This window comes from Neolamprologus multifasciatus, unplaced genomic scaffold (genome assembly GCF_963576455.1).
Source record: "Neolamprologus multifasciatus unplaced genomic scaffold, fNeoMul1.2 scaffold_10, whole genome shotgun sequence".
NCBI classification, from domain to species: Eukaryota; Metazoa; Chordata; class Actinopteri; order Cichliformes; family Cichlidae; genus Neolamprologus; species Neolamprologus multifasciatus.
Window position 1 is genome coordinate 13,616 of NW_028181985.1, and position 22,047 is coordinate 35,662.

At 41.4% G+C, this 22,047-nt stretch overlaps 1 protein-coding gene across 2 annotated transcripts; it reads right to left on the reverse strand.

Annotated features, from left to right (window-relative positions):
- Positions 1-621: 621 nt before the first annotated feature.
- On the reverse strand, positions 622-18,020 carry LOC146490351 (uncharacterized). 2 transcript variants are annotated; one of them, XM_085153277.1, is made up of 28 exons: positions 17,882-18,020; positions 16,146-16,945; positions 14,626-14,687; positions 14,278-14,316; positions 13,825-14,169; positions 13,388-13,614; positions 12,971-13,146; positions 12,721-12,765; positions 10,246-10,321; positions 10,009-10,113; positions 9,873-9,907; positions 9,014-9,166; positions 8,713-8,841; positions 8,465-8,503; positions 7,797-7,922; positions 7,170-7,296; positions 6,383-6,553; positions 6,264-6,298; positions 5,863-6,027; positions 5,620-5,754; positions 4,051-4,089; positions 3,829-3,969; positions 3,164-3,243; positions 3,016-3,039; positions 2,523-2,785; positions 1,399-1,515; positions 1,203-1,324; positions 622-1,111 (listed from the first exon to the last, which is right to left on the reverse strand). In XM_085153277.1, exons 2-28 carry the CDS (start codon positions 16,662-16,664, stop codon positions 1,037-1,039), a joined length of 3,570 nt encoding a protein of 1,189 aa, XP_085009403.1. In that variant the 5' UTR covers positions 16,665-16,945; positions 17,882-18,020; the 3' UTR covers positions 622-1,036. The 2 variants fall into 2 exon arrangements, with proteins under 2 accessions (XP_085009403.1, XP_085009404.1); XM_085153278.1 differs by lacking the exon at positions 17,882-18,020 and having other exon boundaries at positions 16,146-17,460.
- Between the last annotated feature and the right edge of the window lie 4,027 nt (positions 18,021-22,047).

Genomic DNA, 22,047 nt, shown 5'->3' on the forward strand with positions numbered 1-22,047 from the left:
GGCTCCAGCGTACCACACGGTGATGGAGGAGGTGAGGATGGACTCGATGATTGCAGTGTAGAATTGCATCATCATCCGTGTTGGCAGGTTGAATTTCTTCAGCTCCCTCAGGAAGTACATCCTCTGTTTTGGCATCATGGCCTTGGACTCACTTTTACAACTTTTTAATAGGAAAAAAGAGGAATTTTAATTAAAAAATGTTTTGACATTTGTGAAAATGTAATTTTTCCTGTATTCATTTTTTTTTTTTTTTTACATTTGTTTTGGTTTTTATTGCCTTTTGAGTCAAAAGTCTCCAGAGGCAGATGCTTGGTTTCCTGGTATTTCAAGACATTAATGCAATGGAAAGGGATTTAAAAAAAAGAAAGAAAGAAAAGAAAGAGTGGAAAGTGAATCTCACATGAAGCGGAGGAGCTCAGAGTTCTCTCACTAGTCTAAATATCTTCAGACGTGAGTGCAGATAGTAGTGGGAACATTTACTCAAGTACTTAAAATACATAAAGTCTGTGTTTCAGGTAGGTGTTTCCATGTTATACTAGATTCTGCTATTGTCATGGTTGGCTGTGTGGCAGGCAAGCAGAAGCGGTGGACCCAAAAATGCAGGACTCTTGGAGATGGGAATAAACTGAAAACGCAGCTTTATTGCTGGACGAACGATTGAAAATAAAACTTACAAAAGGAAAACAAGACTAAACCGAGGTGCTGGAGGACTGGACATTACAAACACACAGCAGGTTGAGGGTACGACGCGACAGGGAGCACAGGAAAACACAGGGCTTAAATACACAGGGGAGTAATTAGGGAATGGGCAACAGGAGGGAGACACAGCTGGGAGTAATTAGGCTAACGAGACAGGGGAGAGGTAAAACTGAACACACTGACATAAGACATGAACTTTCAAAGTAAAACAGGAAATAAGAAACAAATCACAAAACCGCAAACATATACACAGTCATCCAGGACACACATACACACACGTATACATATATATACACTCTCCACAGTTATGTGTTAAAAATACAGTAGATCAGGTCCATCAGTCAGAAACGGAGCCTGGAGACGTCTGAGACAAAGTTTTTGTAGCTCTCTGTCGACGTTCCTCATAATATTTCTAAACAAAGGGAAAAGCGAGAAAACAAACATCGTTAGGCCAACAGTGTGATTTTGTGTGCTGAATCGTGTATATGTATGTGCGTGCGTACCTGCAGGTTGTCGTAGTGTTTCTGGCTGCAGCAGTGGAGTTCCTTGGCGGTCTTCTCATTCAGGCAGAAAACAGAGCAGATGTTACAGAAAAATCCTGATTTAGGGACCACAAACTCCTGACCTGCAGAGAAGCAGAAACAGGAGGATTAGACAAGTATTAACAACAAATTTGAATTTAGAGTGTGTGTGTCTGACCGATGGGGCTGTTAGGGTTGAACTGAGGCAGTCTGAAATCTGCTACAACACACGGAGACTGAGAGCGAGATCGCTTTGCCTCAGGTCCGACAAGCTCCCTCCTGCGTTTACCCACAACTGAAAATGAAAAGAGCGACACGTTAATCATCAACAAATCTGCTACAGGAGCCACTGGCTTTATAAAATATTTAAACATTCAATTATAACTCAATAATAATTGAACAAATGATTTCGATTTACTTGAAAAGGTGAAACATTCATCGGCCACTTTATTAGGTACACCTGTTTGACTGCTCATTAATGTGACTCTCTAATCAGCCAATCACATGGCAGCAACTTAGTGATTTAGGTATGTAGACATGGTCAGATGACCTGCTGAAATTCAAACTGAGCATCAGAATGAAGAAGAAAAATAATTGAAGTCACTTAAACGTGGCATGTTTGCTGATCTTAGCATTTCAAAAACTGCTGATCTGCTGGGATTTTCCCACAGAAGCATCTCTAGGGTTTACATCAAATCGTCTGAAACAGAAAATATCCAGTGAGTGGCAGTTCCCTGGAGGAAATGCATTTTTGAGTTTAGAGGAGAATGAAATAACTGCTTCACGCTGAGCGGAAGGCCAGAGCAAGCCAAACAACCACTTATTACAATGCACAAGAGTATCTCTGAACGCACAGCACATCCAACACTGAAGCAGATGAGCTACAGCAGCAGAAGACCACACTGGGTTCCACTTCTCTAAGCTAAGAACGCAAAGCTGAGGGTACAATTCACACAGGCTCAGCAACGCTGTAAAATAAAAACGCTGCCTGGTCTGTTGAATCTCAGTTTCTGCTGTGACATTAGGATGGTAGGGTCAGAAATCTTGGATCCATCCTGCCTTGTATCAAAATTTCAGGCTGGTGATGGTGTGGGATATAGTCATCGCACCAACGGAGCATTTTTTAAACACCACATATGTAAAATATATTAGTACCACCAGGCTGAATGTCTGTAGCACAGTGAGGAGCACAAATATGAGATCAGAGCCATAAAATATCACAACTTTTCTTTTTATATTCAGTTTACTGTGTTTTGGCTGTCAGAGCGGTGTATTTTGCTGATTTAAAGCAGCTCTTTGTACCTTTAATGTCGGCCATGCTCCATCCATCATTCTCCTCTCCCTCCTGCGTCTCGTCGTCAGGACACTTGGGCTCTGGCTGCTGTCCAGCAGGGGCGGCTGCAGCATCGGGCTGGGTCACTGCTTCCTCCTCGGTCCTCTGGCTCTCCGCCTGGCAGTCACCTTTGGTCACTGCATCAGTCGATTCTGCGGTCTTCTTGGTTTTCATTTTGAGGTTAACTTTGTTGTCACCAGAGTCTTGCAGACGCTGTTTCAGGCTCTTCAAACTGAATTTAAAAGCAAAGATGCCAGTAGGTTACCATGAAAAGAGGTTTGTTGTCACAAAATGTTCATGTGAAAGAAGAAATTCCATTTCAAATTCCTAATCTAGAGTTGCTTATATCTAAATCACATTCTTCTCTTTTTGCATCCCTGGGAACTGTTTACTATAGACGACCTTGAGGAGCGTATGGTATATTTGACTCTGCCACTAAACCTGAAAAAGAAAGATACTCACGACTCAATACGTCCAGCTTTACTCCTATGAAGAGGAGAGAAAAAAGCACAAGGTCAGACAGACATGAAGACACTTTAAAGAAAATGAAAAAACACAGTGTAAAATAAATTTCCTCTTTTTCTCACTTCTGATTGTGGGACACACTTACCAAGCAGATAAATAGTCCTTGGTGACTTTGCTCTCCATCACCTGTGTTAATCCACCAGGTTCGGCCATCTCAATGCATATCTGAGAAAACAGAAAGGATATTTGAGCAACACAGTGGTACTCAATGGGTGTGCTACAGGCACGATTTGTATTGTACAGGGCCATAAAGAATTTGTCCTGGCGAGTTTCTTTACTGCCCTGTACGATAGTACAAGGCAAAGAAAAAAAATCTTGGGGTTTTAAACTTGCAAATGGGAAATAAGTGCAAACATATTTCTATACTTTTGCAAAGTTTTTGATTGAACAATAAAACCACTGAGCAAGAAACACTAAAAGAATAACTTAGCGCTGCCTCAAACTGCAGGGATCTCCCCTGCTCGATGGGCCAGGACAAAAGGCTGAACAGGTCATAAGATTACTACTTGGTTGAGAACTTGGTGCATTTCAGGCAGTCCTTCTTCACCAGTGTTTGCAAAGGCATGTCAAATTCAGATTGCCTGCCGCAGGGAATATTTAAACTTGCTCAACTAGTGTTAAAAAAAACACAAAGTCTCCTTCAGACTCATTTAAAATGTTTGTCAATATGAAAAGAACAGCAGACACCATGACAAGCCTTGCAGCCTTCTGTAACACATAAAAAAGTTGCACGTGTTTATGAAATCGTACCCTGTTGGCAAGCGGCAAGAATCTGACAAAAGCAGCAATGGACGCCACCACTTCCACGATCATCACGACAAGGTCCACATTCACCTCGGAGACCTCCACACTCAGCAGCCGGTCCTCCAGAGACTCCGACTCTGGAACATGCTGAAAAACAACCAGCGTTAAGATCAGGGAGACCCGAGCCTGCTGCTTTTACAAGACAGATTTATGTGACTGCTGACTTACAGTGGTGCTCCATTTCATCATGCTTCTATACATGCTCTCCTGTGAAAAGAGTAGAAGATGAAAGGGGATTACATCAATCACTGATCCTCTGTTTGTACAATAAATATTGAAGAACTCTCCTCCTGGCTAGAGTGTTTTTAATGTTCTATTGACCACATTTAATAAGATAAATATTGGACTCCACTGTAAGTGAGAAGTGACTCGATCCTGGTTTGCATCTTTGTGGCAAAGGATTCATACTTCAGGATAGTAACGACACAACATATAACCAAGGTTTTGCAGGAACTATTTGATGCTATTTGAGTCTCAGTGTCAGGTCTGACGGTGCCCCGACCGGCGACCTGTGTGTGTTTGTTCTCCTCTCTCTCGCTCTGTTTTTTCCTCTCCTGCTCCGCTGCCATTGTTACGCGGTCGCGTAGCAACGGGAGATCTCCGACCCGGAAGTGCTGCCGCTCTGAGCTGCTGTCCCACCTGCGACTGATTCCTCGCCAGCTGCTGCCAATCATCCGCCGTCGTTGGCAGAGCTATTTAATGGTGTGGCTGAGTGACAGACAGCGCTGGAGTATTGCACCAAGCCTGGTAGTGACTCGAGCTCAGCAAGGGTAAAGCAAGCGTTTGATAGCGGAGGGAGGCTAATCGTGGCTGCTTTGCCTTTTCCCAGGAAGCGAACGAGACGGAAGGAGAGACGTCACTGATTCACGGGAGTTGTGTGGACACACGAGGAGAGACGGGGAGAGGAGCACTGAAGGGACTTGCACTATGGATAACTGTGGATTGGCTTCACTGTAAATAAAGACACTGTTCAACTTTAACGAGAGGTCCGCGTCTGGGTTCACTAACTCACCATCCTTAACACTCAGTGACTTTCCGCAACAGTTGTCAGACCTCGATTCCTCTTAACATGTAGCTGTGGAGAGAGTTCTCAGAAAGCTCCTGAATAGCTAGCCCACAAGGAAACTTGAGATGGGAAACGCTGAAGCTAGAAGGTTAGCAGCGACTGAAGTTTCAAAATAAGTAAGGGCATTACTTAATAGTCAGTAAAACACTCTATAACCTATGTCTGGGTCTTTAAAGTTTACACGGGGCTGACTTCACAAGGAGCTCTGTGGAAATTTAAAGTGGTGGCGGAATGACGTGGGTTGTCGCCTATGAACAGAAAAGTGGATAAAGTTCATGCAGCTTTTGTGCTGCTGTTGCAAAAAGGAAGGAACAAATACAGACAAAGTAACAATAAATAGTCGATTTGAAATTCATGCATATTTTTAGTTTTTCCATTTCTTATTCAGATATTTATCAATAAGTGACTTATATGTATGTATATATTGTATATATTGTCCTATTCCTTACTTCTTGTATCTGTCTTTGTTACTGTTTGTACTGTAACCAATATATTCCCCCTAGGGATCAATAAAGTATTCTGAGTCTCATTCTATTAATATTAGCCCAGAGAAGGATGATGCTGTGCTCACTCCTTAGAGGAGAAATCTGTTTTGATTGGGATCTGAATAGTTTGAGTGAAACAGGAGCATGCCCCTGATTTAACAGCCCCCGATTGCTCCATTTTCATACCTCACTTGTACCAGGAAGCATGTCTTGTAAAACAATGTGGATTCTGAGCGTCCACTCTCCAACAGTAACTGGATTTTTAAGGTAATCCCTGGCGAAATCGCAGCACGCATCCCAGCTGTTAAAAAACACAAAGGCCTGGAGGGGAAAAATGATGCAGAGGAAACATTCAATATTAATCATTAAATTGAATTAAATTTGCAAATGCAAATTTCTCTGTATCGGCCTGCTGGGTCTACTCCTCACCCTCCTCTGCAGTGATAAAACGATTATTTTGTAGTACAGAGTCTGAACAGTCTGATCAGGGACGTAACGCCACACCAGCTTGGTGACATCCTCCTGACTGTAGTTTCCTTCTGGCAAACCGGTCAACATGATCGTGGAGAACGTAGAACCTTGAGATTGGGCTTTCTACAAGACACAAGGTTCAAGAACCAAAGTTTATTTGAAGGGAAACTTTGCGGTACTTTTTAAAAAATATATATTATTATTACTGACCACATAGAGAAGACAAAATGAAACCAAGTTTAGCAGAAAAAAAGAAATGTGGTTTTTGAGGTGAGTATTTGGAAAAATGGACACCTCTTGGTATTTACTCAAGGATTCCTGTTTAACACATGAAACCTGGGTTTAGAAGATGCACTCACCTCAATGTCATCAGGTTCACTGACAGTTAAATACTCTAGAAGTGTAAAACAAACACAGTTAGTAACAGTCAACACTTTATATCTGGAGGTTAATTTTAGTTTCCAGCTGTTTCTCTCACCTGGGATTGTGAACCAAGGAGAGACAGTGGGGAACACAAAGGGACTAGTTGTCATTGTGATCCAATATGGTGAAGTGCTGCGTTGTGGGATGGTAATATCTTCTGTTGGGACAGTTGCACCATCAACAGCAACCTCGGTGTCTGGCAAAGCTTTGTCTGGCAATCTTGGTGCTGCACAAGCAAAAATACGTTTTGTTAAAAGTTTTGTGGGGGAAAGAAAAGGAAAAATGAGTGGTGCAAAACAGGTTTTTAATGTTTACAATGATCCAGTAATATCAATGTTTTGACTTTTATTTGAACTTTAAGCACCTTTACAGATACCCAAGGTATCATAGACATCAGAAAAACAATGATTAGTGGGTTAGCTCAAATGCCAGACTGAAAAAGTGCAGTTTAAGTAATGGCTCTGGTTCATGTGTCTGGGGCAGAGACAAGCAGAAGGAAATTGACCACTGATGGAGCAAAGATTTCTGGAGGGGCCAGAAAAGAGGTCAGAGAGATAATAAGGCAAATGAGCATCAAAGGATTTGTGGGAACGAGAATCACAGTGTTAGTGGATAAAAGTTGAGGGAATGTGTCACAATGATTTATTGTGAACAACAATAAATCAGCAGTTTTGTCTTCACTTTATCCACAGCCCAGGGGAGAACTGAAAAATCTATTCATGAGTGTTTCACAAACAGAAAGCGAAAGAAAGGTCTTACCAGATGACCTTCCATTAACTTAACCCATCTTTTTTTTTCCTTTAAATCATATTTGTTTAAAATCCCATTTAAAAAACACTTACGCAGTGAGGTACATCCACGCTGTGGTATTTTCAGCCTTGACAATTTGTGGCCGGTGGCCCGTTTTAGAAGGCTGTACCAAACGCCAAGGCGATCAGCATCACGAAGAGACTGAAATTCGATAAACACCTGAAACACAAGAAAGAAAATGTATTCTGAACATTTTACCTTCACATTGTAAATGTTAGAAAATAAGTGCTAAGCACACGTGGAAAGAGTGAACTAAGTACAGCTTTATTGTGGAGATCACTGGATTCAAAAGTCAGAAATCCTGGCTCAATGATGCACTGGAGCCACGCTCAACATGCTGTAATGTGATAAATACTAGTGCGCATGAGCATATGAAGAATTGCTCAGCGAGCAGCTTATCGGCAGTCTCTCTTTACTATCGCTATAGTTTTGCAGTTGTGCTTTCCTCAAGATAAGTAGCATCCAAATCTAGACACATCATCTCTTTTTAAGGATGGATTTATGAAGGTTGGTGCATGTCCTTTAGTTTGGTGTGCAAGCGGTTAATCTGTCAATTTCTCTGTATGGTTAAGATTACACTTACACAAGCACATATCTCATACAGCCTTTCACAGACTTCTAACACATGCACTTGTTGGCATTTATGAGTGTGTTTATACCTTGTTGAGAAGAGGCAGGTAGTTTCTTACACAATCCATTTTTTTCAAAGCTTCTCTGAGATCCCTGGACTCGCCTGGCGAGATGTTCCTGATGTAGATTAATCGTGCTCCATTGTCAGTCACTTGCTGCTTCGAGAAAACCGGGTTAACGTGAAAAAAAAACAACCCCACAAACAGTATGACGTTCCAAACATTCTTATACTACAGTTCCAAGATCAAGGTCATAAGTTTGCACTTATATTCACACAGCAGGTATGCACCCTGGCAGCTATCTTCATTTTCCAAACAATTTATAATTGCAGCTCTTGCTGTTTTTGATAACACTGGTTGGAAAAATATTTAAACTAATGTACACACAGTGCCGTGAAAAACGCATTTGGCTCGTTCCCAATTTCGTAATTTTTTGCACAAGTTTCAAATCGTTAAACAAATGTTTAAAAAAATATACAAAATGCATTTTTAAATGAGGATTTAATTTATTCCAGGAAAGAAGTTCTCCAAACCTTTCCTAGCCCTGTGTGAATATCTGAAAAAAACGGGTATGTCCCCATTTTTCAAGGTGTTTTGACTTGGATGCGAGTGCTTCCAGTTATGACTTTATACTCTGACCAATAAATCTAAAGGTATTCTAGTGCAGTCTTTGTTTCTGAGATATGTGCGTTACTTACATAGCATAGCCGTTTCATCAGAGACTTATAAAACTCAAGCTGAAAGAAAAAAAACAGTTAAAAATCATTACATCACTTCGGATTCGGTTCGATTTATTTCAGCTTAAAGGTATTTTTTTCTACAAAAAGAAATATTTTTTTACATTTATAATCACACTTTAAATAAACAAGCAGAAACAAATATTTTCAAATAATTTTAATAACATCTGTCACAACAGTAGATAGCATTATCTACACACAGTGCTTACCGGCGTCATTAAAATGTTGCCCTTCTCAACCTGCAGTCGAAGTTTAGACCCATTGAGAATAAAATCATGATTTTCTGATGCTAGCACGATGTTTTTAGCTGCCACTGCTGTCGGCATGAGGGCAAAAGCCTGAAGGAAAAACAAACAACCAAACACTGATTTTTACTGAATAACCATGAAGACAGGCACTCACAAAATATGTATTAACTAACTAAATGTTAGTTAGGTCGTCTTAGAAAAGATATTTAGAGCGCCATTAAAATGAAGGTCATAACCCAGCCCAATGCAAACTGGTGCTTACCATGCGTGCCTGTGGTATAACGTAGATCGCGTCGTCGTAATACTCAAATCGGTGTCGAGTGAGCAGACCGGCGATGTCCTCCTCTGCGTAACAGCCATCGTGATACTCTGGCAGGTTGCTTATTAACAGCACCTTGTAATCAAGCGAATCAAGCTGTGCAAACGAAAAGAATTTCAGGATCAGTTTACAATTGCAATGGAAGAAATTCCAGACAGAAATCTGAAAAATGCAAACATTAACTTATGAACACAATCAGGTACCTATTACAAAATGTTTCTGATGCTAATTTTCCTTTTCCTTTACTTCTTTTTTTCTTTCTTTGTTTTACGTAGTACAGCTCTACCTTGACTCACTGACAAAAAAGGCAGTAAGAGTCAGCTATGAAAGTACTTTTCATTTAAGGTGGATCCATAAACAGTGATAACTGATTCACAAAAGGCAATGTGTAAACAGCACTATTGCACATGTCAAGCTTGGGAAGGAAAAAGCACTCAAAACCACCATGTCCTGGATGACTGTGCATATAATTTGAACATGTTAAACTAGCTTTTCAATAAAGGAGTTTTAGTATGTGTTAGTACATGAGATAATTGTTTTATTACAATACTAAGTTGGTAACCAAGAATGGTGCAATTCTATTGGTGTCTATACTGACTACAAAATCTCTGGTATTGCGACATCCCTAGTGAATTTTTAACATTTTTCTACATTTACACCTACTTGAGCGTCACCTGACAATGAGATATAACCCAACTACAAACTTGTAAAACAAATTGAACTATTTCAGATCAAAACTTAAGCACTTTGATAAAGCATGTTTTTCTTACAGGTATAATTGAAGTGGTTTTTTTAATGTTACCTTTGACTTGGGAAGTTTGACTGTCTTGAGACAACCTGTAAAGTGCAGAGCAAAAGAAAAACAAAAAAATAATTATAAAATAGAAAATATCTTCACATTGAGAAATCTTTCATACAGATCTTTGGGGATTTCTTACGGATTCTTTCTGGACACAGTTGCTCTTGTATCCGCTCCCAAAATGTTGGGTGGGTAACAGCGACCGGCTGATCCTTTGAGATCTTCTCTGCAGTCTCTGCAGAGTCTTGGAATAAAGGAAATGTAGTTAAGTTCAATAGTGGTAGTTTAGATAGGATGCAAATTACCCAGCTGATCTAAATACAAATCTGCGTGGTTGAGGCCGTTTCTGCTTTGGAAGCCAAGACTTTTGGCTCACCGTCAACTGCAGCACCTTTAATTGGTTCAACAGCCTCCGTAGCCTTGGCTGTATTTTTAGGTGCCACCGCAGCTTCCTTACAAACACACACACAACGAACATACATTAGTTTGTATTACTACCAAAACTGTTAAGTTACTACATTCACACTAAAAATCATACATGAGCACTTGTCATGAGCTTACAAGTATTTACAGACAAGTTGGAGTCTTCCATGCAAACTACAAGCAACTGTGGCAACTTGCAAGCAACCAGTGCGATTCCAAGGATGTTTTCAGTGCAATGTGTATATATAGATTTCAAAAATGCATAATGCAACACAGCAAAATAAAAACAAAGTACAGTGTGTATGTTTTCATAGCATTAGACTTGAGCGGAAACTTTCTGACATGGGGATGACTATATAAAAGCTCAGTATAATCCAAAGTAACTATGAATTTGAGGGGTGCGAGACTGTAGAAGAAATGTAAGGATAACCAACTGACTTTAAACCGCATAATGAATGCAGGACTACAACCGTGAACGGACAGTATATTTATAGAGAATTGTAGCTACGGTGCATAAATATCTATCTTAGATTGCAGAAGCAAACCAGGAGACAAACAGGAGAGGAACTTTCTCTAGATTCACAAGTAGGTCAATGAACTCATCCATCTATAACAGTGACAGGGGCGGATCTAGAAGGGTGGCATGGGGTGGCAAGTGCCACCCTAAAATGATCCCTTGCCACCCCAAGTGCCACCCCAGTTTTGCATATGACAGTGTTGTTTATTAAAATAAGATAGCATTAACAGTTTGAGCGTAGTTACAGTCAACAGTGAATATAAATGCTAAAACTGAAAATATTGCATAGTGTTACCCCCCTCCACCATTAACAAATGGTTCAGCCCATAGCAGGACCGGCTTTTTTCTTGTTTTCAGTAGCAAGCGATGCTTATGATTGTGCCAGAGCACATTCTGAACAACACCATGGGAATTTTGCTTTTTACACAGGTGGGTGGATGTTACACTCTGGAAATGGAAGGAAGGTGAGTGTTATTAACCCTCTGTGGTCTACGGACACGCTGCACCTCCAAATCACATGACTGATGTAAGCTGACACAGCAACAAGCTGCAGCCATGCTGAGTTTCTATTTCAGCCCACATTGAAAATTCGGACTTCAAAGTTTTTAAATTTTAATTACAGGCCAGTAAATCCAGAGTTATGATAATATATATAAGCCACGCTTTTTTCTAAATACTGTCGTCACGTTTTAGTGTGGAGTGTTTACTTAGTGTGTTGTGTAGTTGTTCTGTTGTGTAGTCGTTTTGTTTTGTGTGTCAGTGAGGGCACTAATGAATGTCACAAAGGCACATTTGCAATGTAAACACTGTCACTAAGTAGAAAACCAGCGGAGTGATACACCTGCTGTTGTCAGGCCTGCAGGTTTATCCCTGTGCTGTTCTGTCTTTTGGTGGACAAACTTTTTTTTACTGGCACACATCATTTGTGGGGCATCTTATTGCGACACCTAATTGCTCTCTCATTTTAGTTGTAGTAATATTTTTAAATTCTTATACAAAATGAAAAAAAAAACCAAAACAAAAAACCGGCAGGTGTATTGGCTGCATTTTTAGATAAATAGTTGTATATGTTTACAAAATGTACAATTTATATTTGCATTTCAAGTTATAAAAATATACTGGTTTTTTTTTTACAGTAAAAAAATACTACTAGGATTTTAAGTTCTTTGTGTGATTTCAGATCAGTAATACTAATGCAGTATGTCAGTGAAAAAAACAACTAAATTCAGTTGAGCTGAAAAGACACCAAACAAGGCAAGGGGAAAAAAATAAAATGAAACAATCTGAGGGTGAAATACAAACGTAAACTCAAAAGGAGTCAAAAATGGCCGATTGTATTTCAGACCTCAGTGGGTTCATCCAACAAATCATGAAAAATTAGGTTTCAATTTTTGTTCATGACAGTGCAGATTTCTGACATTTTGTGTCATTTAAGCTGTAACAATGTGATTGTTTTCTAACAGTGTGAAACATAAGTTAGACTTGTGTTTGTAAATGAACCGCCCCATGTTGTGTAGCTTTCTGGATTTCATACTTGTTGGGCTACATATTTATTTATTATACAGGCTATACAGAAACTCGCATGTTTTATGTAACTAAAGTGTGTAATTATGTGGGCTACAGACAATAATTAAGTTCTAGACTATATTTATATGAAAAATGTGTATACTTACTGCATTTGAATGATTCTAACCATATGTAAGCACCTGCATATGTGTTTGAAAAATAAAAAGGCTTCGATTTTGCCACCCTATTTGATTTCTTTGCCACCCTAAGAAAATTTCTCTAGATCTGCCCCTGAACAGTGAACAAATTTCAGTGTACATACCTGTAATTTTGACCTAAACAAAACAACTGACAAATTTTTTTATCCATAGCAGAAATCACATCACTGTGACAGAGACTACTTACAGTCCCTTGTAGCCTCACCATGGTCGGAGGGGAAGATTTACCAGCCTGTGGAAACAGGGAAGAAAAATATGAACAAACCAAATGCAGATTTCATCATGACAACTTGACTCAAACTATCTGCTTGTATAAATCTGTGTTGAAAGATTTAATCTTGGTTGTGTGGCATCAACAATCACGTCATCTGTCACTGATCACATTATAAATTGTCCAAAACTGTGCATTCATGAAAAAAGGCATAATATGAAGTCACCTTTGTCTTCTCTGTGCTAGGCGTCCCTTTAGTTGTTTCTGGAGATGCAGAACGTGAGGACGATGATGATGATGTTGATGGGGACGACTTCATCTTGACTAGCTCAGCCAGCAGGGCAGGAGCCAAAGTTTTGACGACAGTCTCCAGGTCAGACTGTTTTGATAAGGACTGGAGAGCTAAAAGACCACAGGTGCAAAAGAGATTCACACTTTGGTGGGTGCCAAGTCTCGAAAATCATCTACTGTTTCTGAAAGTTTTATAATAGTAGAAAAAACTATACTGACATTTCTGGTGGCACTGGTCTTTATTTATCCTTTACATTAGTAAATTTAAGGTTGTGAGGGGGGAGGATAACTTTGATCTTAGAAAAACTAATGAGTACATACAAAAAAATAAAACATGAAGCAATTTTCAAACCTGATGTTTCCAGCAGTTTCTTTGCCAAGATCTTTGAGCTGCTCGACTTCTTTCGCCTAGGAGATGACCTCTCGGTCGACGATCGCCTCTCCCAGCTTTTCCTCGGTGATGAACGTTTCTCATCTCTTCTTCTCGGTGAGGATCGTCTCTCGCGGCACCTTGAGCGTGATCGATATCGTGAAGAGGAAGGACGGTCATACCACGAGGAGTCAGAATGAGACCGGGACCTGAAAAAAGTATGGATCAAAGAACTTAATAACTCATAAACATCTCAAAGCACACACCCAGCATGGATACAAAAGGTAAATGCTGTCCACCAATTAAGTTTTTTTAAGTTTATATTTTTATATATATGTTATATTTCGCCCTTTAACAATCCACTGGAGAGCTAAATCTTCTTGATTGATCCTAGTTCTCAAAATGTTTGTTGGACAGACCTGCGATTCCGTCTGGACCTGTACAGAGATCGTGATTGGCTTCTGTGTCTCTCCCTTCGGCGGCTGCGTGATTGAGAACAGGAATGACTGTTCCTCCTATTCTGCAAGTCACGGTGGCGACGTGGGCTGCCGGAGCGGGAACGGCTGCTTCGTCTGTCCCTGCTACGCTCCGAGTCACGATGAGTGCGGGGTCTGCGAGAGCGGGAAAGCCTTCTTCGCCTGTCGCTGCTTTGCTCCGAGTCACGATGACTGCGGGGGCTGCAGGAACGGGAACGACTCTCATGTCTGGTTTTCTTCTGGGAAGTCTCAGCAGACGTTGAGGGAGAGGGCTTGGCACCTGACGCACTAACAAGTGCATTAAAAAGAAAAGCACAGTTAAATGAAAGAAAATGAAAGGCTCCAATGCTGGCATGTTTTTTTATTCGCCAAATGACTTCAAATTAAGATATTTACCCTAGCGGTGATGCTATTTCACCGTTCCACTCTGGGTATCTGTGGAAAAACACAGGTGCATTTTTGTCAGATGTTGCAAGGTAGAATGTCCTTAAAAATATATTATTGTTCATTAATTCAAAAACTTAGAAATGTATTCAGCCTTTTAACAATAAATCATTAAGGTGCTTTACAGGAACGCAACCAATGGGCTACAAATATGACAAAGAAAAATGAAAAAATACAAATGAACAGTTCTTAGGAAGCTATCCTAGCATTACAACCCCGACATCATTTTGGCACAACCATGGTTGTGCTGCCCCAAAGATATCGGTTCATAATCACGAAGTACAGAGAAGAAAGACTGACTGCTTTCGCAGAAGTTTGCAGTTCTCGATGTGAAGGCTGGTTTTCTGGTGGGAGACCCAATCCTAGTGGTCACAACAAAAAACAAACATTTAGACAAGATTCATTATTATCAGGAGCAATGTTTGTCATTGACATCACTTGCTCACTAAAAAGGTCACTAAACTTTGCAGTGGCCTTAAAAAAAATCTTAAAATATTAACAGTTAGTCCTTCACTGAACGGAGAAGCATTATAACATTAGCCAGGAGCCTGGATTGCACTTAGAAACCTTCATAGGCCAAAAACAAAACAGGAACAAATAAGCATGACACATTATAACTTTCCTGGGATAAAATTTTAAAGATGAAATTATTTAGTATATATAGAAAACACAAGTCAAACATCTGATTACAAACAACCAAAACAAAAGGGTCATCTTAGGCTCTGGATTCTGGACTCTCAGGCTCTTCTTATGGCATCAAAATTTCCCGAGGTTCCAAGAAGGTCGTCTCAGGAGAGGCCAAGTTTGGATTAGGACAAAATGCACCACCTATGTTGATCACAGTTAGAGTAGCGACAGGAAGATGATGTTGAAATAGGCCAGAAGAGGAAGGCGCTGTTTCTTTGACGAGGAGCCCAAATGTGAAATTTGGTGCAGCAAAGGAAGGCACATCCATAAAGAGAGATTCAACAATCAGTCAAATTAAAGCTGGTGCTTGTGTAGCTCATGACTGGGCGCAGCGGGTGCTTATGTTTGTGGTAGTAAAAGTCTTGTGACACCGAAACACTAACTTAAAGTATGAGTAAAGAAAACTAGTATAACACAAAAACAAGGTGCCTACTGATATGAAATAACGGCCAAAACACACTATTCTTCACTCTAGTGACAAAAGACAAAAAGGGGAACTTTTACATTCAGCAAAAGTTCTAGGAAAAGCAAAGCTGAATGAGCACTGTGGAACAGTAGCCCAAGGACAGAGACAAATGAAAAAACAGCCATCTTCCAACATTTTCTGATGCACAGGTTCTTCATGCTTGCAGATTCTTCCTCATCACGTCATCTGAGGCCTTGGCTCCATTGTTAGCAAATGCCTTGAATGTCTTCGCATGGGTTTACATCAAGTCAAAAGACATTAAATCTATCAATTGCAAGTACAGACCACTGAAGTTTCTGAAGGTCTCTTTGAAGTAGTTTTTTAAATTACAACATGTGGTAGACATATAGTTCAGTTTAGTCTGGACTGTAATCCTTCAAAAATTCTGTTACAGAATACTAAATTGCAGAAATATGTGAAAATTTGTCCAAATGTTTGCAGTCCAAGTTGGTAGTCTTCCTACAGTCATCATTATGCAGTAATAGTGAATAAAACAAACCAAATAAACTTTAAAGTAGCATCCATGAAGCTTTTTCAAAACCAAAATCCTATAATGGGATTCAAAGTCAAATAATTAAAAACAACCCCAAAACAAAACAAAAAACATTGCGTTTCAAATAAATAAAAACTGACTGAAAGCAAAAACATCGAACAATCTTCAACTTACCTTCATCTGATTACATTCCTTGTTACATAGAGAGCAGGTATGCGGAAAGACCCTAGGTGAAGTGGCAGTGTAGTCTTGCATTTGGGCCAGCACTGGAATATTTCCTGTCACTTGTAAGGTAAAAGGCAGGTTGTCAGGAGTGATCTGATCTTCAGAGTATGAGATCGGATGTTCCAGGACCTCTTTTTCAAGTCCAAATTGCATAAGGATGTTCACAGCTGTTTCTGAAGTAGACTCTCCAGAGCCCACAGGTTTGGACCTCTTTATGTCCTCTTCCATTGAAGTCTTACTCCCTTCTGGCCTGCAGCTCATTGCCATAGTTAGCAGTGATGGGATTGTTCCTCCAGATTTTGCAGGAGTCTCAGATGAAACTCCAGAAGAGCTAAAGCTGGACCCAGGCCCAAGATGAGGAGGTGTCTTATGAGAGTCTCTCTCTGCCTGCATACTCGACTGTCCATAGCGCCCCTGGGCTGAACTTTGTTTCCCAGCGGCATAGGGGTTATATAAGGGATGGGACATGGTGTTAGCAACCTTCAGAAGGTTTAGTAGACTGATGGCTGCAGCTGTCAGGAAAGGGGGGTGTTGTGGATATAAATGGGGCGCGTGTATTGGTTCGGCCACCAATAGCAATGGCGTTATTTATCTGTGTCAACGCAAGGTGGGCTTTCAGCTGAGCCAGCCGCAAGCATGCAGCTTGCTGCCCGATCAGTAAAGAGCTCCCTGGGAGCCTACCATGTAAGGGGCTCTGTTTGTACCCTGGTGCAGGAGAAGGGGTGTAACGCTTCGATGGCAATGGAAAGCTGGAAAGGTAAAAATAAAGAAAACAAAGAAAAAAGGTTAATGAGTTGTACTGGGCCTCAGAATCTTGGAAAGATGAAATCCACACAGATGGACCTCGACTGGTGCAAACAGCCATAAGTCATGAACACATCCTCCTACCCCCTAAACATGATCGCAACAAGCAGGATTCACTGCACTGTTAATGTGAGCTATGTTATATTGCTGCCTCTGTTCGGTGGTGTCGAGCCAAACGGACTTTAACGTGTGTTTGAACGAGCTGACGGTTCACTCGTTAAGCTGAAAGAAAGATGCTTTAATCACAGCAGTCACACATGTGTCCACTGTACCATCTGGGAACTCTTCTTGTTTAGCACTCGTAATAACACAAACACTAAATCCTCCTTCTCTTGTGCTGTTGTGTAGCAGCAGCACGTTATTTTTGTGCCACTATTCTGAGCGCACATAAAAAACATTTGAGCATAGTGGCACTAAAATAACGCCATAGAATCTTTACTGAAGCTCAGTATTTGACACAGAGTTCGAACTCACTGCTGTGATAACTAATAATGATTAATATAATAACTATCATATTGGCCATATTATATTTACATTACCAAAGTAAGATGACTTTAGTCTCATGAACAACATTAGCTAATTGTTATTTACTAGCTAATCTTAAAATGACTGTTCAGTACAAAAATGAAGCCCAAAAATCATGTTTTACAGTCCTGTGGTCTCAGCCTCAGATACTTATCACATCACACAAAGCTCATGTAGAAACAAATGAACAAAATATGTTCTACTCCATTTCTGTCAAACAAAGCTGTATGAAACGTTTCCCGCTTTTAGTATAATGGTTGATAGGCAACCTGGGCAGCGCGAGGGAGGCTAGACCGTCCCATTTCACAAGCCTACAAGCCTGGTTTTGTTTTCTTTACAACAATCGGTGTACATACCGTGCTTTATATGTGTGTAATCCCTTTGTTCTGGTGTGCTCAAATGTATACTCGCCAAAAACGTCTTCTTGCAATCTGCAACTTTGCTAACGGAAAGGAAACGCTAAACGCTAGCCACATGACCCAGCGCAACAATTTCCGTTTCAATGGGCTGCCTTCAAAATAAAAGCACGAACGGAAACGGCAAATTTCAAGATTGTTCTGACTGTTGTCAAATTTGTACATGTTTGTTTTGTTTGGTTAGTGCACTGGCCCTTTAAGACAAAGGCATGGTCCGTGTGCGGACAGGGGAAGTGTAAGAAAGAATCAGACAATGACTAAATGTGATCTGTGCTGTGATTTATGCTGTGAAAGGCTGATAAAAAGGCATTCCCTTTTCAAACCTGCCATATAAAGCAAAGTCTAAACCCACTCTGGCGTCAGTGACTTTTGTGTGGAGGTGTTTAACTCCTGGATAGTAGAAAGTGGTTCTACGAGGCCAGTACAGTGAAAAGGGACACCCTACAACAACGATGAAGACTGCATTGTTACACGCTGTATCCAGACCAGCACGACAGACGCAGTGACACCAAGTCAGCATAAATGCACATTCAATCAGCTTAAAGATGGAGAAAGAAGGATATGAAGTAAGATCCACGACCTCAAAGAAATCTAGCCGCTCTTCCACTGCAAGTGTAATGTTAGCCGCCGCTACTGCCCGCGCTAAAGCTGAAGCTGCCCAAAAAAGAGCTGAGTTTGCAAAGAAAGAAGTTGAATTTAAAGTAGAAAGAGCCAAATTGGATGCAAAGCTTGATGTTCTAGCAAAAGAAAGTGAAGCTGAGGCCGCAGCCGCTGAAGCAGCTGTCTTGGAGTCTGCTGTTGCAAGTTTTGACATGAGTGATGAGCACCTGAGCTTACCAAAGGAGACACAGAGTTCTCATGAGCGAACTACAGACTATGTCAATATGCATCAGGCACGCAGTGATTCAGTCAAATCAAAGGACGTCAAAATAGAAAAAGGCGAGTATGCAAATCGACCTAAGCCACCGGACATGTCACCGGATGAACTGCCCTCAGCACCAAAGGACTATGGCTCCCTCAGACCCCCTGATCAAAGACATTACTCACCTGAAAGGCAAGGACAACAGTTACACTCTGTTAACTATCAGCAGCATCTCAGCCATGTCTCACCAGGGTTTACACCGCCCTCTGTTGGACGTTTTCGGTACTACCCTCCAGATCCAAATTCCTCTAGGGACTCTAATGAGCTTGCCAAATATTTAATGAGAAGTCAGCTGTTAACCTCTGAACTCACCAAGTTTGATGACAAGCCGGAGAACTATTTATCTTGGAAGTCATCTTTCATCAACGCCATTGACACATTAGAGCTTAGGGCGTCTGAACAAATCGACCTCCTTGTAAAATCACTTGGCCCAGAATCTACCAAGCATGCACATCGCATTAAAGCTGTAAACATAACAAACCCAGCTGTGGCATTAGAGCTAATCTGGGAGAGGCTAGAAGAAATCTATGGGTCGCCAGAAGCCATTGAAAGTGCTCTTTTCACCAAACTTGATCAATTTCCTAAAATAGGGCCCAGAGACAATCAAAAACTAAGAGAGCTGAGTGATCTGTTGCAGGAGATAAATGCAGCAAAACAAGAAGGGTACTTGCATGGACTCTCCTATCTCGATACGGCGCGAGGTGTTGCTCCCATTGTGGATAAGCTGCCGTATGGGATACAAGACAAGTGGATGATGGAAGGCTCACGCTACAAGCAGCGGCACAAGGTGACCTTCCCTCCATTCACGTTCTTCTTACAGTTCATACAGACACAAGCAAAGGCACGCAATGATCCAAGCTTCAATCTGCTGTCAACCTGCAATTCTGGAGTTAAAAGGGACAAGCTTGGAGATGGTTACAGCAACAACCGCAGGTCAGTTTCAGTGCATAAAACCAATGTCACGGCCATATCTGAGGAAGGACCGGACAAATGTTGTCCTGTGCACAACAAACCTCACGCCTTACAACAGTGCAGAGGTTTCAGAGAAAAGCCAATGCAGGAACGAAAGGCAATATTAAAGCAACACAACATCTGTTTCAAGTGCTGCGCCTCTAACAAACATGTAGCTCGCGACTGTCAAGCAGAAATCAAATGCTCTGAATGTAACAGTGATAAGCATCCAGCAGCTCTGCATTCAGATGTTCCTCGCTTTCCCAAAGCTCTTCAGCCCCCAGCAAGTCACGGCGGGGAGAAACAAGAAGTACAAGAGACTGCCGTTGTTTCAAGTTGCACTGAGGTATGTGGGGAAGGATTTTCTGGGAAATCTTGCTCAAAAATATGCCTGGTTAACGTTTATCCTGCCAACGATCCTAGTAAACGCCAGAGAATGTATGTCATGCTAGATGACCAGAGTAACGTTTCACTAGCACGCTCCGAGTTTTTTGACATGTTCGAGGTCAACGGTAAGGCAGAGCCATACACCCTCCAGACATGCAGTGGCGTAGGTCTCACTTCTGGCAGAAGAGCCTCTGGGTATATGATAGAGGCAATCGATAGCTCCCTCGCTATTCAGCTGCCCATGTTAATTGAGTGCAACATGATTCCCAACAAAAGAGAGGAAATTCCCACTCCCTCCGCAGCTTATGCACACAGTCACCTCAAAGGTATAGCACACAAAATACCACCCTTGGACAGTGGTGCAGACATTTTGCTGTTGCTTGGAAGAGACATTTTGAGAGTTCATAAAGTGCGCAGTCAGATCAATGGTCCGCACAATGCACCATACGCACAGAGACTGGACTTAGGCTGGGTGATAATAGGAGATGTGTGCTTAGGCAATACTCATAAGCCTTCCCAAGTCTCCACCTTTAAGACTCACGTTCTATCGGATGGAAGGCCAACTCATTTTTCCCCATGCGAAAGCCACTTTACTGTCAAGCCAGACACCAGTCTCTTAAATCGACACTTAGTACTTGGTGGTTCAAACATAAAGGACAGAACCCAGAGCAGAACAATAGGAAACAATGTTTTCTGCCAGACCAAGAACGACAATAAGCTTGCACCCTCCATGGAAGATCTGCAGTTCCTGAATATCATGGACAATGAGTGTTTCCAAGATGAGTCACAAAGCTGGGTGGCTCCACTGCCGTTCCGCCAGCCCAGAGCATTGCTGCCTAACAATCGCCGCTACGCACTCAGTCGCCTCAAGTCACTTGAACGAACTCTAGACAAAAACCCAAAAATGAAAGTTCACCTAATAGACTTTATGCAGAAAATGTTGGACAATGGGCACGCGGAGCTCGCACCCCCAGTACAAGAGAACAAAGAGTGTTGGTACCTGCCCTATTTCGGAGTGTACCATCCTCAAAAGCCGTCACAAATCCGAGTGGTATTTGACTCCAGCGCGCAGTTTGAAGGTATGTCGCTCAACACAGTGCTGTTATCAGGACCTAATCTGAACAACAGTCTATTAGGTGTGCTAGTGAGGTTCAGAAAACATCCAGTCGCAGTAACCGCAGATATCCAGCAGATGTTCTATTGCTTCCTGGTGCGTGAGGACTGCAGAGATGTACTGAGGTTTGTCTGGCACAAAGACAACGATCCACAGAAAGAGCTCGTGGATTACAGAATGTGCGTGCATGTATTTGGAAACAGCCCCTCGCCTGCTGTGGCCACATATGGTTTGAGGAGGGCCGCGCAAAAGGGAGAAGCCAAATACGGGTCAGATGTTCGCCATTTCATTGAGCGTGATTTTTATGTGGATGATGCTTTAAAGTCTGTTCCCAACGAACATGATGCTATCGACCTCCTGAAACGGACACAAGACATGCTAGCAGACTCTAACCTTCGCCTCTTAAAAATAGCATCAAATAAGGTTGAAGTGATAGACGCATTCTCACCTCAAGACCGAGCCAAGGATCTCCAAAATCTGGATCTGTTCAAGGATGAACTCCCAGATCAGCGCAGTCTTGGAGTAAAGTGGAATATAATGGAGGACTATTTCACTTTCCACATTCCTCATGCTGAAAAAGCATACACACGAAGAGGAGTCCTTTCAACTGTGAACAGTGTGTTTGACCCGCTTGGGTTTTTGGCCCCAGTCACCGTTCGAGGACGTCTGCTTCTAAGAGAGTTGTCTCTACAGACAACAGAGTGGGACTCACCTCTCCCAGAGGATCTGAAA